At 62.8% G+C, this 17,331-nt stretch overlaps 2 protein-coding genes across 2 annotated transcripts; one reads left to right on the top strand and one right to left on the bottom strand.

Moving 5' to 3' along the window:
• Positions 1-30: 30 nt before the first annotated feature.
• WDR13 (WD repeat domain 13) lies at positions 31-11,037 on the top strand. The gene is made up of 10 exons (XM_053968052.1): positions 31-348; positions 436-503; positions 2,047-2,278; positions 3,255-3,349; positions 3,937-4,064; positions 4,717-5,024; positions 7,934-8,114; positions 8,540-8,681; positions 9,176-9,309; positions 10,414-11,037. Exons 2-10 carry the CDS (start codon positions 463-465, stop codon positions 10,596-10,598), a joined length of 1,446 nt encoding a protein of 481 aa, XP_053824027.1. The 5' UTR covers positions 31-348; positions 436-462; the 3' UTR covers positions 10,599-11,037.
• A 335-nt stretch (positions 11,038-11,372) lies between these two features.
• Positions 11,373-17,312, bottom strand: SUV39H1 (SUV39H1 histone lysine methyltransferase). Its single transcript, XM_053968144.1, has 6 exons — positions 16,763-17,312; positions 16,020-16,165; positions 14,091-14,753; positions 12,983-13,129; positions 12,434-12,563; positions 11,373-11,537 (listed from the first exon to the last, which is right to left on the bottom strand). The coding sequence occupies exons 1-6, from the start codon at positions 17,166-17,168 to the stop codon at positions 11,398-11,400; spliced, it is 1,632 nt and encodes a 543-aa protein (XP_053824119.1). The 5' UTR covers positions 17,169-17,312; the 3' UTR covers positions 11,373-11,397.
• Between the last annotated feature and the right edge of the window lie 19 nt (positions 17,313-17,331).

Raw genomic sequence — 17,331 nt, 5'->3', positions numbered from 1 at the left:
AGAGGCGCCGCCGGGCGGAGCGGCCAATCCTGGGGCGCTCTGAGAACGCCGTGACCATAAAGAGACGCGTTCGCCACGCCCCCTTTGTGTTGGTCACCCAATCAGCGTGCGCTCCTAAAAGGCGGGCTTTATAGGCGAGGCCAAAAGCCACGCCCCATTTCCCCAAAACCAGCCAATCACCTCCACGACCACGCCCCCTCCCACCGCCCTCCGTCTCCAGGGCGACGCCCGCCGCCATTTGGGCGTGAGGCGGTGCCGCGGCAACTTCCGGTCAGGCCCAGCCCCGCTCCCCCGGCCCAGCCCCGGCCCCGCGGAGCTCCTGAGGCGGAGGTGGAGCGGGACGCGCAGGTAGGGCCGCCCCGGTGCGATTTTTCCTCTTTTCCCTCCTTTTTCCCTCATTTTTCCCCTCAGCTCACGCCGTTGTTCCCTCGGCAGGGTCCCCCCGCGGCGGCCGCGGCCGCCATGGCCGCCGTGTGGCAGCAGGTGCTCGCCGTGGACGCGCGGTGAGCTCGGGGGGATTTTTTTTGGGGGAGGATTTTGGATCCCCGGGTTTGTTTTTTTGTTTTTTTTTTTGAGGGGGGGGATGCTCCTACCTGGATGCGGAATTTTGGAGGGTTTGGGTACTTGGGGCACCTTTTTCGGGGGGATTGTCACACCTGGGTCGGTTTTGGGGTGGAATTGTCACACCTGGGCCCATTTTTGGGTGGAATTTGTCTGGTTTTGGGTAAGATTTAACCCCGTTTTTCACCTGTCCCTCACCTGCCTCACCTGTCCCAGATTTGTGCCCCAGTTCCGCATCCCTGGGTCCATTTTTGGGTGGAATTTCTCTGGTTTTCTGTCAAATTAAGCCTATTTCTCATCTGTCCCTCACGTCTCTCACCTGTGCCAGGTGCGCTGTGTACCGCACCCCACAGGTGCCGCAGTTCTGCACACCTGGGTCTATTTTTGGGTGGAATTTCTCTGGGTTTCAGCGGAATTTTTTTGGTTTTGTGTAGAATTAACCCCATTTCTCATGTGTCCCTCACCTGTCTCTCACCTGTGTCTCCCATGTCCCACCTGTGCAGGTACACGCTGTACCGCACGCCGCAGTTCTGCACACCTGGGTGTATTTCTGGGTGGATTTTTTTTGGTTTTGGGTAGAATTAACCCCTTTTCTCACCTGTATCTCCTCTGTATCTCACCTGTGCCTCCCCTGTGTCTCACCTGTGTCTCACCTGTGTCTCACCTGTGTCTCACCTGTATCTCACCTGTATCTCACCTGTGTCTCACCTGTATCTCACCTGTGCCTCCCCTGTGTCTCACCTGTGTCTCACCTGTATCTCCCCTGTGTCTCACCTGTGTCTCACCTGTATCTCACCTGTGTCTCACCTGTGTCTCACCTGTGTCTCACCTGTGTCTCACCTGTATCTCCCTGTCACACCTGCGCAGGTACACGGCGTACCATACGATGCAGTTCTGCACACCTGGGTGTATTTTTTGGGTGGAATTTTTTTGGTTTTGGGTAGAATTAACCCCATTTCTCACCTGTGTCTCCCCTGTATCTCACCTGTATCTCACCTGTATCTCCCCTGTATCTCACCTGTATCTCACCTGTATCTCCCCTGTATCTCACCTGTGTCTCACCTGTATCTCACCTGTGTCTCACCTGTGTCTCACCTGTGTCTCACCTGTATCTCACCTGTGTCTCACCTGTGTCTCACCTGTGTCTCACCTGTATCTCCCCTGTATCTCACCTGTGTCTCACCTGTGTCTCACTTGTGTCTCCCCTGTATCTCCCCTGTATCTCACCTGTATCTCCCCTGTCTCTCACCTGTATCTCACCTGTATCTCACCTGTGTCTCACCTGTATCTCACCTGTATCTCACCTGTGTCTCACCTGTATCTCTCCTGTCTCTCACCTGTATCTCACCTGTATCTCCCCTGTCTCTCACCTGTATCTCCCCTGTATCTCACCTGTATCTCACCTGTATCTCACCTGTCTCTCACCTGTATCTCACCTGTATCTCCCTTGTCTCTCACCTGTCCCTCCCTGTCGCACCTGCGCAGGTACGCGGCGTACCGCACGCCGCAGCTGCCGCAGTTCCGCACGCAGTACGTGCGGCGGCGCTCGCAGCTGCTGCGGGAGCGGGCGCAGGGCGGGCACCTGGCAGGTGAGGCGCGGCGCTGGTACCTGCGGCTGCGGGCGCGGCTCCTGGCCCAGCGCTACGGCGCCCTGTCCGAGCCGGGCAGCTGCCGCAGCGCCCTGAGAGCCAGCCGGACCACGCTGGACCGCATGGAGGTACCTGGGCACACCTGGGCACACCTGGGCACACCTGGGGTACAGCTGGATACACCTGGAGTACAGCTGGGCACACCTGGGGTACACCTGGGTACACCTGGGCACACCTGGGGTACACCTGGGGCACACCTAGGTACACCTGGGGTACACCTGGGTACACCTGGGCACACCTGGGTACACCTGGGGTACAGCTCGGTACACCTGGGCACACCTGGGTGCACCTGAGTACAGCTGGGCACACCTGGGTACACCTGGAGGGGTTTGGGGCACACCTGGGCACACCTAGGGTATACCTGGGGTACACCTGAGTACACCTGGGGTACACCTGAGTATACCTGGGGCACACTTGGAGGGGTTTGGGGCACACCTGGGCACACCTGGGGTACACCTGGAGGGGTTTGGGGCACACCTGGGCACACCTGGGGTACACCTGGAGGGGTTTGGGGCACACCTGGGCACACCTGGGGTACACCTGGAGGGGTTTTGGGCACACCTGGGGCAGCTGCCGCAGCGCCCTGAGAGCCAGCCGGACCACGCTGGACCGCGTGGAGGTACCTGGGCACACCTGGGCACACCTGGGTACACCTGGAGTACAGTTGGGCACACCTGGGCACACCTGGGCACACCTGGGTACACCTGGAGTACAGTTGGGCACACCTGGGCACACCTGAGTACACCTGGTACACCTGGGGCACACCTGGAGGGGTTTGGGGCACACCTGGGACAGGTACACGAGGCTCAGGACACACCTGGGGGGGCTCAGGACACACCTGGGGGGCGCTGGACAATCCCAAAACTCCTTTTGCGGGGGGGGGTTCTGGGAGTCCCAGCACCAATTCTGGGGAGATTTGAGGGGACCCCTCCCCTATTTTGGGGGTCCTGGGGGGTTCTTGCTCCCATTTTTGGGGTCCCCACCCCCATTTTTGGGGCTCTCTTCCCCCAATTCGGGGGTCCCAACCCTTTTTTCCCCCCCCAGGATTTCGAGGAGGACCCACGGGGGTCCCGGGGCCACCGGCGCTCCCTGAGCCGCAGCTCCGGCCCGGGGGGGCTGCGGGGGGGCCCCGACGAGCGGTGAGACCCCCGGGGGGCGGGGGCGGGAAATTGGGGAGGGGTCCCTGGGAATTTTGGGAGGATTTTGAGGTTTTTTTTTGGGGGGGGAGGGGTCTCAGGGTGCTGGGAAATCATTTTGGGGGGGGGATTTTGGGGGGGCTGGGGGAGGTTTTGGGCTCCTGGGGGGGTTGGGGAGGGGTCTCAGGGGGTTGTGGGGTCTTCTGGGGGGGGGGTCTCGGTGTTTTGGGGGGGGTCTCAAGGTGCCTCCCCCTCCCCCCATCCATCCTTGCGGGGGGGGGCGCTGCGCACCTGTGGGCGACACCATTGTGGGGGATGGGGGGGGGTTTGGAGGGTGCCATCGGTACCTGGAGGGGGGGTCAGGGGGTACCTGGGGGGGGTCTCAGGGTCCTGAGGGGGTCTCAGGGTTCTGTGGGGGAGGGGGGGGGGGGTCTCACATTGCCCCTCCCCCTCCATGGGGATCCCCATTCCCCTGGACGAAACCATTGCAGGGAACCGGGGGGGGGGTGCCGGGTTGGGTTCCCAGGGGGGTTCAGATCGATCTGGGGGGGAGGGGGGGGGTCTCACGCTGCCCCCTCCCCACCCCGCAGCCCCCCCGGGGTGGTCCCCACCCCCCTGGCCGAGGCCAGCCGGGCCATGGCCGGGGACACCACCCTGAGCGAGAACTACGCCTTCGCGGGCGTGTTCCACGTGTTCGACCAGCACCTGGACAGCGCAGGTAACCCCGCCGAGGGGCCGGGCAGGGGGCTCAGGTGTCCCCTGGGGGGGCCCGGGGGGGTCTCAGGTGCTCTGTGGTTTCCTAGGGGGTCCCTGAGGGAGTAGGAAGTGGGGGGGTTTTGCATAGGAGGGGGTGGGGAGGGGTCTGGAGGGTCTCAGGTGTCCCCTGGAGGGGTCCCTGAGGGGGTGGGAGGGGGGGGTTTCCATAAGAAGGAGTGGGGAGGGGTCTGGGGCTCTCAGCTGGAGGGGGGGTGATGGGTCCCCAAGGGGATCTGGGGGGGTTCCCCCCTCTGTAGGATTTTGGGGAGGGGTCTCACCCGGCCCCCTTTTCCCCCTCCCCAGTGCGGAAGGTGCAGTTTGCCCACGACGAGCGGCACCTGCTGGATGGGTTGGGGGCTCCCCGAGGTTCTAGGGGTCTCCCCTGTTTCTGGGGGGGTTCCTGGCCCTATAGAATTTTGGGGAGGGGTCTCACCCGCCCCCTTTTCCCCCTCCCCAGTGCGGAAGGTGCAGTTTGCCCACCATAACTGTCACACACTGGCTGGGTTTTGAGGGATATTGCTGGGTCTGGGGGTGATCCCTTTGTTTTGTGGTGGTTCCTGACCCTATAGAATTTTGGGGAGGGGTCTCACCCGCCCCTCTTTCCCCCTCCCCAGTGCGGAAGGTGCAGTTTGCCCACGACGAGCGGCACCTGCTGGCGTGCTGCTCCCTGGACGGGACGCTGTCCGTGTGCCGCCTGGCCCCCGGGCCCCCGGCCGTGCTGCGGCGGCTCCGCGGCCACGGGGCCGGCGTGTCCGACTTCGCCTGGTCCCTGTCCAACGACGTCCTGGTGTCGGCCTCGCTGGACGGGACCCTGCGCCTCTGGGACCCCGCGGACGGGCGCTGCATCCGCCGCGTGCCCGACCCCGACGGGGCCGCGCTGCTGTGCTGCGCCTTCCAGCCGCTCAACAACAACCTCACCGTGGTGAGAGAAACCCTAAAATACCCCAAAATCACCCCAAAATCACCCCAAAATCACCCCAAAACACCACAGCCCTGAGAGACCCCTCTGAGATCCCCAAACCCAACCCCGCACTGCTGTGCTGCGCCTTCCAGCCGCTCAACAACAACCTCACCGTGGTGAGAGAAAGCCCAAAACACCCCAAAATCACCCCAAAACACCACAGTGCTGAGAGACCCCTCTGAGACCCCCAAACCCAACCCCGCACTGCTGTGCTGCGCCTTCCAGCCGCTCAACAACAACCTCACCGTGGTGAGAGAAACCCTAAAATACCCCAAATCACCCCAAAATCACCCCAAAATCACCCCAAAACACCACAGCCCTGAGAGACCCCTCTGAGATCCCCAAACCCAACCCCGCACTGCTGTGCTGCGCCTTCCAGCCGCTCAACAACAACCTCACCGTGGTGAGAGAAACCCTAAAATACCCCAAAATCACCCCAAAACCACCCCAGTGCTGAGAGACCCCTCTGAGACCCCCAAACCCAACCCTGCACTGCTGTGCTGCGCCTTCCAGCCGCTCAACAACAACCTCACCGTGGTGAGAGAAACCCTAAAATACCCCAAAATCACCCCAAAATCACCCCAAAATCACCCCAAAACACCCCAGTGCTGAGAGACCCTTCTGAGACCCCCAAACCCAACCCCGCACTGCTGTGCTGCGCCTTCCAGCCGCTCAACAACAACCTCACCGTGGTGAGAGAAACCCTAAAATACCCCAAAATCACCCCAAAATCACCCAAAATCACCCCAAAACACCACAGCCCTGAGAGACCCCTCTGAGATCCCCAAACCCAACCCTGCACTGCTGTGCTGCGCCTTCCAGCCGCTCAACAACAACCTCACCGTGGTGAGAGAAAGCCCAAAACACCCCAAAATCACCCCAAAACACCACAGTGCTGAGAGACCCCTCTGAGACCCCCAAACCCAACCCTGCACTGCTGTGCTGCGCCTTCCAGCCGCTCAACAACAACCTCACCGTGGTGAGAGAAACCCTAAAATACCCCAAAATCACCCCAAATCACCCCAAAATCACCCCAAAACACCACAGCCCTGAGAGACCCCTCTGAGATCCCCAAACCCAACCCCGCACTGCTGTGCTGCGCCTTCCAGCCGCTCAACAACAACCTCACCGTGGTGAGAGAAAGCCCAAAACACCCCAAAATCACCCCAAAACACCACAGTGCTGAGAGACCCCTCTGAGACCCCCAAACCCAACCCTGCACTGCTGTGCTGCGCCTTCCAGCCGCTCAACAACAACCTCACCGTGGTGAGAGAAACTCTAAATCACCCCAAAATCACCCCAAAATCACCCCAAAATCACCCCAAAATCACCCCAGTGCTGAGAGACCCTTCTGAGACCCCCAAACCCAACCCCGCACTGCTGTGCTGCGCCTTCCAGCCGCTCAACAACAACCTCACCGTGGTGAGAGAAACCCTAAAATACCCCAAATCACCCCAAAATCACCCCAAAATCACCCCAAAACACCACAGCCCTGAGAGACCCCTCTGAGATCCCCAAACCCAACCCCGCACTGCTGTGCTGCGCCTTCCAGCCGCTCAACAACAACCTCACCGTGGTGAGAGAAACCCCAAAATACCCCAAAATCACCCCAAAATACCCCAGTGCTGAGAGACCCCTCTGAGACCCCCAAACCCAACCCTGCACTGCTGTGCTGCGCCTTCCAGCCGCTCAACAACAACCTCACCGTGGTGAGAGAAACTCTAAATCACCCCAAAATCACCCCAAAATCACCCCAAAATCACCCCAGTGCTGAGAGACCCTTCTGAGACCCCCAAACCCAACCCCGCACTGCTGTGCTGCGCCTTCCAGCCGCTCAACAACAACCTCACCGTGGTGAGAGAAACTCTAAATCACCCCAAAATCACCCCAAAATCACCCCAAAATCACCCCAAAATCACCCCAAAATCACCCCAAAATCACCCCAGTGCTGAGAGACCCTTCTGAGACCCCCAAACCCAACCCCGCACTGCTGTGCTGCGCCTTCCAGCCGCTCAACAACAACCTCACCGTGGTGAGAGAAACCCTAAAATACCCCAAAATCACCCCAAAATCACCCCAAAACACCACAGCCCTGAGAGACCCCTCTGAGATCCCCAAACCCAACCCCGCACTGCTGTGCTGCGCCTTCCAGCCGCTCAACAACCACACCGTGGTGAGAGAAACCCCAAAATACCCCAAAATCACCCCAAAATACCCCAGTGCTGAGAGACCTCCCTGAAATCCCCAAACCCAACCCTGCACTGCTGTGCTGCGCCTTCCAGCCGCTCAACAACCACACCGTCGTGAGAGAAACCCCAAAATACCCTAAAACCATCCTAAAATACCCCGAAACAACCCCAGAACCATCCCAAAATACCCCAGGACCCTACAGCCCTGAGACCCCCGAGCATCCCCCCAGACCCAGCCCTAGTGCGGGTGGTGAACGTCTCCATGGGGAAGGCGGCTTGGGGGGGGCGTTTTTGGGGGGGCTTTTGAGGGTCTCAGAGTGGGTTTGGGGGTCTCGGGCAGGTGTGGATGTCCCAGGGTGCCCCTCCAGCCCCTCCTTAGCCCCCCAGGTGGGCAGTGCCTGGCACGTGGTGAACATCTCCACAGGGAAGGCAGCTCTGGGGGGGTTTTGAGGGGCATTTTGGGGGGGTCTCGTGCAGGTTTTGGGGGTCTCAGGATGTGTCTGGGGGGTCTCAGGGTGGGTGTGGGGGGGGTCTCTCTGTGATCCTCTCATGCCCCCCCGCCCAGGTGGGTTGTGGACGTCTCCACGGGCAAGGCAGGCTGGGGAGGTTTTTGGGGGGGGATTTTGGGGGTCCCAGGGTGGGTGTGGGGGGTCTGTCCGTGATCCCCCCGTGCCCCCCCAGGTGGGCAGTGCCCGGCACATGGTGCGGGTTGTGAACATCTCCACGGGGAAGGCGGCTCGGGGGGGCACCGGGCGCCTCCCCGGGCGGGTCCTCGCCCTCTGCTTCGACGCCCCCGGGCGCGTCCTGTGGGCCGGGGACGACCGGGGCTCGGTGTCCTCGTTCCTGTGCGACCCCGGCACCGGTACGGGGACTGGGAGGGACTGGGAGGGGAACTGGGGGTGGGTACAGAGGGATTGGGGGGCACTGGGAGGGACTGGGGGGTACTGGGAGGGGCTGGAGGGACAATGGGGAGTCCGTGTCCTCCCTGTTTGACCCTGGTATGGGGCACTGGGAGGGGATTGGAGGGCACTGGGAGGCACTGGGTGGTACTGGGGCTGTACTGGGAAGCACTGGGAGGGTTTTGAGGAGGGGTCTCACTCGCTGTCCCCCCCCCCCAGGCCGGCTGACCAAGGCCGCACGGGTGCTGGTCCAGGTGGCCACTGGGAGGGATTGGGAGGCACTGGCTGGTACTGGGAGGCACTGGGGCAGTACTGGGGGGCACTGGGGCAGTACTGGGGGGCACTGTGGGGTTTTGGGGAGGGGTCTCACTCGCTGCCCCCCCCCCAGGCCGGCTGACCAAGGCCTCGCGGGTGCTGGTCCAGGCCGGCGGCTCCATCACGTCGCTCTCGGCCCGGGCCTGGGCCAGCCGGGAGGCGCCGGACCCGTCCCTGCTGGTCAACGCCTGCCCCGACCGCCTGCTGCTCTTCCGGTACTGCGGGGGCTCGAGGGGGCTCCGGGGACATCAGGGGGCTTTGGGGACATCAGGGGGCTTTGGGGGATTGGGGGGTGTGGGGTGAACTGGACCCATCCCTGTTGCTCATTGCCTGCCTCGATAGCCTGCTGCTCTTCTGGTATGGGGTTGGGGGGGGGTTTGGGGTGATTTTTGGGTGTTTCTGATCCCTTTCCACCCCCTCCCCAGGGTGGTGGAGGACGAGTAGGACTCAGCGGGATTTTAGGGGCAGTTTTTGGGGTGATTTTTGGGTATTTGTGACCCCCCCCTTTTTGGTCCCCCCAAGGTGGTGGAGGATGAGAGGGACTAAGGAGGATTTTAGGGGCAGTTTTGGGGGTGATTTTTGGGTATTTGTGACCTTTTTTCTGGTCTCCCCAGGGTGGTGGAAGATGAGAGGGGCTCGGGAGGATTTTAGGGGCAGTTTTTTGGGGTGATTTTTTGGGCGTTTCTGACCCCTTTTAACCCTTCCCCAGGGTGGTGGAGGACGAGGGGGGCTCGGGGGCCCCGGGGCTGCGGCTCCGGCGCAGTTTCCCCACGCGGCACCGGGAGCAGCCCCTGAGGAGCTGCTTCTGTCCCCTGATGTCCTTCCGGCAGGGAGCCTGCGTGGGTGAGCACTGGGAGGGACTGGGACAAACTGGGAACGGACTGGGAGGGGTGCAGGGACAGCCGCCACCCCCCAGGCGCTGTCCCCCGTGCCCCCAGGCAGTGACAGGCAGCAGAGAGGGCAGTGGGGTCACAGCTGTCCTTGTTGTCCCCGATGTCCCCAGCAGTGACGGGCAGCGAGGGAGGCACTAAAGTCACACCCCAACCCTGTCCCCAGTGTCCCCAGTGTCCCTTCAGGGACGGGCAGCAAGGAGGGCACGGGGGTCCCACCCCTTATCTCTGTCCCCAGTGTCCCCAGCAGTGACAAGCAGCAAGGAGAGCGGTGGGGATGGCATTGCCCAGCCCTGTCCCCAATGTCCCCAATGTCCCCACCAGTGGGGACAGGCACTGAGGGCGCTTTGTTCATGTCCCTCGTGTCCCCAATATGTCCCTGATGTCCCCACCAGTGACGGGCGGCGAGGCCATCAATGGGATTGCGTTCCCCAGCCCTGTCCCTGATGTCCCCAATGTCCCCAATGTCCCCACCAGTGATGGGCAGCGAGGAGAGCAGTTGGGTGCCATCCCTTATCCCTGTCCCTGATGTCCCCAGTGTCCCTGATGTCCCCAATGTCCCCACCAGTGACAAGTAGCAAGGAGAGCAGTTGGGTGCCATCCCTTATCCCCATCCCCAATGTCCCTGATGTCCCCATTGTCCCCACCAGTGAGGGAACAGCGAGGCCATCAATGGGATTGCATTCCCCAGCCCTGTCCCTGATGTCCCTGATGTCTCCGATGTCCCCAATGTCCCCATGTCCCCACCAGTGACGGGCAGCGAGGAGAGCAGTTGGGTGCCATCCCTTATCCCTGTCCCTGATGTCCCCAGTGTCCCTGATGTCCCCAATGTCCCCACCAGTGATGGGCAGCAAGGAGAGCAGTTGGGTGCCATCCCTTATCCCTGTCCCCAATGTCCCTGATGTCCCCATGTCCCCACAAGTGACGGGCAGCGAGGCCATCAATGGGATTGCATTCCCCAGCCCTGTCCCTGATGTCCCCAATGTCCCCGATGTCCCTGATGTCCCCAATGTCCCCGATGTCCCTGATGTCCCCAATGTCCCCATGTCCCCACCAGTGACGGGCAGCGAGGACGCCTCCGTGCACTTCTTCGACGTGGGCCGGGCGGCGCGGGCCACCGTGAACACGCTGCAGGGCCACGGGGCCGCCGTGCTGGCCGTGGCCTTCAACTGCGACGAGTCCCTGCTGGCCTCGGGGGACGCCGCCGGCACCGTCATCGTCTGGCGCCGCCAGCACGCCTGAGGCGCCCCAAAAAAACCCCAAATCCCCGTGGAAAACCCCGAAATCTGCCTGGAAATACCCCCAGAAATACCCCAAAAACGGCCCCGAAATGCCCCGGTGTGGCCTTGGAGTGCGGCGAGTTTTGCGGGCAGCGTGCGGCACCAAAACACCCCAAAATCCTGCCCAAAACACCCCAAAATCCTTCCCCAAAATCCTTCCCAAAACACCCAAAATCCTTCCCAACCATCTCCAAAATCTCCCAAACCCTATCCTGGAATTTTGCCAAAAATACCCCAAGACACCCCCAGAAATGCCCCTGCCGGGCATTCGAGTGCAGCCAAGTTTGGCAGCACCAAAATCCCCCCAAAACCTTCCCCAAAATCATTCCCCACACTCCTTCCAGAAACCACCCCAATATTCCCCCCCAAATATCCCAAAACTCCCCCAAAATTCCCCTCGATCCACCCAGTCTGGTTTTTGAAGTGTGACGTGTTCGGCGGCGCCGTGTGACCCCAAAACCCCCCCCAACCTTTCAGACCCTCCCCAAAATCCACAGACCCCTCCCCTAAAACCTCCCCAAATCCCCTCTTGGACCACCCCAAAACGACCTCAGGTCATGGCGTGGCACCTCCAGCACACCTGGAGCCCCCCCAGAACACACCTGGATCCGCAGAACCCCTCAGACCCCCCCCCCAAAACCCCACCTGGACCCCCCCCCGATCCCCTCAGAACAGCCCAAACCCCCCCGGGGCGCTGCGGGCGGCAGTGGAGGCGTGGCCCAGGTGTGCGGTGGGTGTGGCCCAGGTGCGGCCCAGGTGTTTCAGAACAGGAACTTGCGGCACGAGGCCGCCCCGCACTTGCACTCGATGCGGCCGCGGGCGCGGGGGGAGCCCCCCAGGGACCCCCCCACCAGCCCGAAGTTGGAGTCCATGCGGGTGCTCTCGGCGTCCACGGGGTCCACTGCGGGGAAAGGTGTGCTCAGCAACACCTGGCAGCGCCCAGGTGTGGCCAGGACCCACCCAGGTGTGGCCAGGAACCCCCCAGGTACAGCCTGCACCCCCCAGGTGTGGCTCTGACTCCCTCAGGTGTGGCCAGAAACCCCCAGGTGTGGCTAGGAACCCTCCAGGTGTGACCCTGACCCCCTCAGGTGTGGCCCTGACTCACCCAGGTGTGGTCAGGAACCCCACAGGTGTGTACCTGAGCCCCCCAGGTATGGCCTGGACCCCCCCCAGGTGTGACCCTGACCCTTCCACCGACCCCACAGTGCAGGGTGGGCTGAGGGGAGGGAGGTCTGTGCAAGACAGGTGTGTGACAGGTAAGGACAGGTGTGTGACAGGTACAGATGTGTGACATGGACAGGTGTGACAGGTGCGTGCCAGGGACAGGTGTGACAGGTACAGGTGTGACATGGACAGGTGTGTGACAGGTACAGGTATGTGACAGGTACAGGTGTGTTACATGGACAGGTGTGACAGGTGTGTGACAGGCACAGGTGTGTTACATGGACAGGTGAAACAGGTGTGTGACAGGTACAGGTATGTGACAGGTACAGGTGTGTGACATGGACAGGTGTGACAGGTACAGGTGTGACATGGACAGGTGTGACAGGTACAGGTGTAACAGGTACAGGTGTGCCAGGGACAGGTGTGACAGGTACAGGTGTGACAGGGACAGGTGTGCCAGGGACAGGTGTGCCAGGTACAGGTGTGTGCCAGGGACAGGTGTGACAGGTACAGGTGTGACAGGTACAGGTGTGCCAGGGACAGGTGTGACAGGGACAGGTGTGACAGGTACAGGTGTGCCAGGGACAGGTGTGTGACAGGTACAGGTGTGACAGGTACAGGTGTGCCAGGTACCGTGCATGTTGTAGTCGAAGGTGAGCTCCTCCCCTGCCCGGATGGGCCTGGTGGCAAACAGGGCGATGCGGGGCAGGCGCTGGTCCAGGTTCTCGATGAACACGTTGTACACCTGCAGGTTGGGGTCACACTGCCCCGCCCGGCAGGTGAGACACACCCCCCAGGTGAGCCCCACCCCAACAGCTGAGACCCACCCACACCTGGGGAGAAAGGTGCTGGAAGTTCCACCCACAAGGCAGGTAAGGCCACAGCTCTGCACAGGTAAAGGCCCAGCTGTGAGCAGGTAGAGCCCCACCTGAGGCCAGGTAAACCCCCACCTGTGGGCAGGTAGAGCCCCACCTGAGGCCAGGTAAACCCCCACCTGTGGGCAGGTAAGCCCACCTGAGGCCAGGTAAACCCCCACCTGTGGGCAGGTAAACCCACCTGAGCCCAGGTAAACCCCCACCCCACCTGAGCCCAGGTAAGCCCACCTGAGGCCAGGTAAGCCCACACCTGAGGCCAGGTGAACCCAGGTAAGCCCACACCTGAGGCCAGGTAAGCCGCACTCACGCTGTGGTTGACGAAGTGCGAGATGTTGCCATAGTGGGCGGCGTCCACGGTGTACACGTCCTCCACGTAGTCCAGGTCGAACAGGTACGTGGCGCCCTGGCGGTCGTACACCTGTCCCCGGCGCTCCGCCTCCTCCGAGGTGATGATCTGGGGCAGGGACACACCTGTCACACCTGGGGCTCACCTGTAGTGCCTCACACGTGCACCATGTCACACCTGTACCACACCTGTCCTACACCTGTGACACACCTGAGCTCACCTTCCCCACGTGCTCCATGACGAAGGAGCTCTTCAGCAGATGCGCTGCAGCGTGTGCATGCTCTGTCACACACCTGTGCTGTGTCACACCTGTCACACACCTGTGCTGTCACACACCTGTGCTGTGTCACACCTGTCACACACCTGTGCTGTCACACACCTGTGCTGTGTCACACCTGTCACACACCTGTGCTGTCACACACCTGTGCTGTGTCACACACACCTGTATCAATCACACCTGTACTGTATCACACACAGCTGTACTTTATCACACCTATCACACACCTGTGCTGTCACACACACCTGTATCACACCTGTCACACACCTGTGCTGTCACACACACCTGTATCACACCTGTCACACACCTGTGCTGTCACACACCTGTGCTGTCACACACACCTGTATCACACCTGTCACACACCTGTGCTGTGTTACACACCTGTACTGTGTCACACACACCTGTATCAATCACACTTGTCACACACACCTGTGCCGTGTCACACACCTGTGCCGTGTCACACACCTGTGCTGTGTCACACACCTGTGCCACTCACCTCGCCCACGTACTCCATGACGAAGGAGTTCTTGCGGATGCGCTGCAGCGTGCGCACGCCCTGACACACACACCTGTGCTGTGTCACACACACCTGTATCACACCTGTCACACACACCTGTATCACACCTGTCACACACCTGTGCCGTGTCACACACACCTGTGCCACTCACCTCGCCCACGTACTCCATGACGAAGGAGTTCTTGCGGATGCGCTGCAGCGTGCGCACGCCCTGACACACACCTGTATCACACCTGTCACACACCTGTGCCGTGTCACACACCTGTCCCACTCACCTCGCCCACGTACTCCATGACGAAGGAGTTCTTGCGGATGCGCTGCAGCGTGCGCACGCCCCAGCCGCGCCCGTCGCCGGTGCGGAAGATGCACAGGTCGTAGCGGATGCCGCGCTGCACCACGCGGTTGGGGCACTCGGCGCCGCAGCGGCAGCGCGAGTTGCACTCGTAGATGGGCAGCCCCGCCCGGATCCGCACCTGCCCGGCCTCGTTGTAGGCGAACCTGTTGTGCGACGCGCCCGGGCAGCAGCCCCCGGCCAGCGTGGCCTCGGCCAGGCAGTCCCGGCACTCGCAGCCGGCCGCCACGGGGGTCAGCGCCACGCCCGCGCCCACCTTGTACTCGTTGACGTAGACGAAGTCGCGGGGCGGGCCGTGCAGGTCCACCTCGTTCTCCACGGCGATGCGGCCGCGGTGGCTGCGCGTGCGGTTCAGGTGGCGCTCCCAGCGCCGCAGCGCCCGCCGCTGCTCCGCCTTCTGCGCCAGGTAGGACACGGCGCGCGCCGGGAGCCCGCGGGGGCCCGGCCGCGCCGGCCCGCCCGGGGCTCGGGCCAGGTCGGCGTGCAGCTGCTGCAGCAGCCCGCGGCAGCGCAGGTTGCGGCGCGGCTCCCAGGTGTTGGCGGAGGAGGGGTAACCGCGCCACTTCACCAGGTAGAACTCCTCGTCCTGGGCGGGGCGGGGGGGGGGGGGATAACGGGGGGTTAAGGGTAGGGGGTGGGCAGTGGGGATCCCCCCCCTGCCTCCGTGTGGGGATTCAAAAGGTTTGGGGGGGTCCTGGAGCGACCCCCCCAAGGTTTGGAGACACTGTGGGGTCTCACGAGGTCAGGAGGGACTCGGGAATCTGGGGGAATCCAGGGGTCTCACGAGGTCTGGGGGGTCCTGGAGTGACCCCAGTGTGGGGGTCCTTTGGGGTCTAATAGGGTCAGGAGGGACCAAGGAATCTGGGGGGGTCCAGGGCGTCTCACGAGGTCTGGGGGGTCCTGGAGTGACCCCAGTGTGGGGGTCCTTGGGGGTCTAATAGGGTCAGGGGGGTCTTGGAGTGACCCCAATGTCCAGAGACCCTGTGGGGTCTCATAAGGTCAGGAGGGACCAAGGAATCTGGGGGGGTCCAGGGGGGTCTCACAAGGTCTGGGGGGTCCTGGAATAACCCCAATGTCCAGGGACCCTGTGGGGCTTCTTTGGGTCAGGGGGTTCCTGGAGTGACCCCAGTGTGGGGCTCCTTTGGGGTCTCACGAGGTCTGGGGGGTCCTGGAGTGACCCCAATGTCCAAGGGACCCTTTGGGGCCCAACAGGGTCAGAGGTTCTTGGGGTGTCAAAGGAAGTTGGGGGACCTTAAAGGAGACCCCAAATTCCCTGTGGGGGCTCACGAGGTCAGGGGGGTCCTGGGGTCACCAGGGGGGTCCTGGGGTCACCAGAGTGGCCCCGTTTGCCCCCAGGGGATCCGGCAGTGCCCGGTGGGGGGGTCCTGGGCCAATTCTGGGTTTGGGGGTCCCAGTCTGCTGTCCAGTGTGGGGGTCTCAGGGCAGTTCCTGGTTTGGGGGTCCTGGCTGTGTTCCCAGCGTCTGTGGGGGTCCCGGTTCGGGGGGCGATCTCAGTTTGGGGGTCCTGGGTCAGTTCCCAGTTTGGGGGCCGCGGTTCGGGGGTCCCGGTGTCTGTGGGGGTCCCAGTTCGGGGGGGATCTCGGCTTGGGGGTCCTGGGTCAGTTCCCAGTTTGGGGGTCGGGGGTCCCGGTGTTTGTGGGGGTCCCGGTTCGGGGGGCGATCTCAGTTTGGGGGTCCTGGGTCAGTTCCCAGTTTGGGGGCCGCGGTTCGGGGGTCCCGGTGTCTGTGGGGGTCCCAGTTCGGGGGGGATCTCGGTTTGGGGGTCCTGGGTCAGTTCCCAGTTTGGGGGCCGCGGTTCGGGGGTCCCACCCGGGGGTCCCGCGCCCCTCACCCGCACTCGCCGGTAGTCGCACAGCAGCTCCACCTCGAAGTCGCCGATGTTGCGGCGGGTGACACCGAGGGCGCGGCACCGCACGCGCTGCAGCCGGCACAGCTCCTGCAGCCGCGACCACGGCGACAGGCAGCACACGGAGCACTCTGCGGGCGCCACCGAGGGGAGGGGACACACGGGGGGGTGGGGGGGGTCGTGAGGGGACAGGTGACACCACAGCCCCCCCCCCTTCACCTCACACAGCCCCCCCCCTTCACCTTACACAGCCCCCCCCGCCCCGAGCCCACCCGCACCGCTGGCGCTGTCGCGACATGCAGCACACGGAGCACTCTGGGGCTGTCACCGAGGGGAGGGGACACACCGGAGTGGGGGGGGGTCGTGAGGGGACAGGTGACACCACAGCCCCCCCCAACCCCAACCTCACGCAGCCCCCCCCCCCCTCGGCACCGCTCGCGCTGTCGCGACCGCACGACAGCGGCAACACAGTGGGGTGGACACCGGGTGGGTGAGGGGGACACTGGGGGGGGGTGGGAATTTTGGGGACAGGACAGCGCCCCCCCCCCCCCACTCCCTCACACGCTCCCCTCCCCCCCCGCGCGTTCCCGCCACTTCCCCCCCCCCCTTCCCTCAGGCGCCAACGGCCGCGCGCGGGAAGCGGCGCCGTCCCCTCAGAGCGCCCCCCGCCCCTGTTTTCCCCCTCACGCTCCCTCGGACACCCCTCGGGCCCGCCCCGCTCGCGCCACCTTTTAAATTTTCCGCCATTTTCAGCCGCCGCCGCTTTTTTTTTGTCTTTTTCCGCCTTTTTCCTTTTTTTTTCTGGCGCCGCTTCCGCCCGGCGGGCAGCGCGAGGGGCGGGGCTTCCTCCGCCCGCGCCCAGCGCCCATTGGCTGCCCCGGCGGCTGATTTGCATACTGACAGCTGGCTGCGCGCCTTCCATTGGCTGACGCGGTGATTTATTTGCATACTGACAGCTTCCCGCCCGTTCTCTATTGGCCGCCGCGCTGCTTCGTTTGCATAATATCTGATCCCGCCATTGCTCGTAGCGTTGATTGATTTGCATATCACTCCCAGCAGCGCCCGCGATGCTTCATTTACATACCGGCATGAATTGACCGGTTTCCATTGGCCGCGGCGCTGCCTCATTTGCATATCGCTCCCAGCAGCCCCCGCGCAGGGCGCCGATCCCGAATTCCGCCGTTTTTTCCCCAATTTCCCCGCGGTTTTCCCGGCTCGGAGCCGCTGGAAGCGCCGGGATCCCCTCCGAGCTCCTCCCCGCCCGCTTCCCCTCCTCGATCCGGGCTCATTAAACGGT

The sequence above is a fragment of the Vidua chalybeata genome, chromosome 32 (assembly GCF_026979565.1).
Source record: "Vidua chalybeata isolate OUT-0048 chromosome 32, bVidCha1 merged haplotype, whole genome shotgun sequence".
Classification (NCBI taxonomy): domain Eukaryota; kingdom Metazoa; phylum Chordata; class Aves; order Passeriformes; family Viduidae; genus Vidua; species Vidua chalybeata.
Note: the sequence above shows the minus strand (reverse complement) of the source record. Positions and strands in the feature narration are given on the sequence as shown.

What these genes read in the sequence shown, in the direction of transcription:
- SUV39H1 (XM_053968144.1), bottom strand. Translation starts at nt 17,168, where the DNA reads ATGCAAATGAGGCAGCGCCGCGGCCAATGGAAACCGGTCAATTCATGC. An exon ending in GCGACTACCGGCGAGTGCGG is followed by an intron (nt 14,754 to 16,019) that starts GTGAGGGGCGCG and finishes CGCCCCGCCCAG; the next exon opens with GACGAGGAGTTCTACCTGGT. An exon ending in TCATGGAGTACGTGGGCGAG is followed by an intron (nt 13,130 to 14,090) that starts GTGAGTGGGACA and finishes TCCCTGCCCCAG; the next exon opens with ATCATCACCTCGGAGGAGGC.
- WDR13 (XM_053968052.1), top strand. Translation starts at nt 463, where the DNA reads ATGGCCGCCGTGTGGCAGCAGGTGCTCGCCGTGGACGCGCG. An exon ending in GTGCTCGCCGTGGACGCGCG is followed by an intron (nt 504 to 2,046) that starts GTGAGCTCGGGG and finishes GCACCTGCGCAG; the next exon opens with GTACGCGGCGTACCGCACGC. An exon ending in TCAACAACAACCTCACCGTG is followed by an intron (nt 5,025 to 7,933) that starts GTGAGAGAAACC and finishes GTGCCCCCCCAG; the next exon opens with GTGGGCAGTGCCCGGCACAT.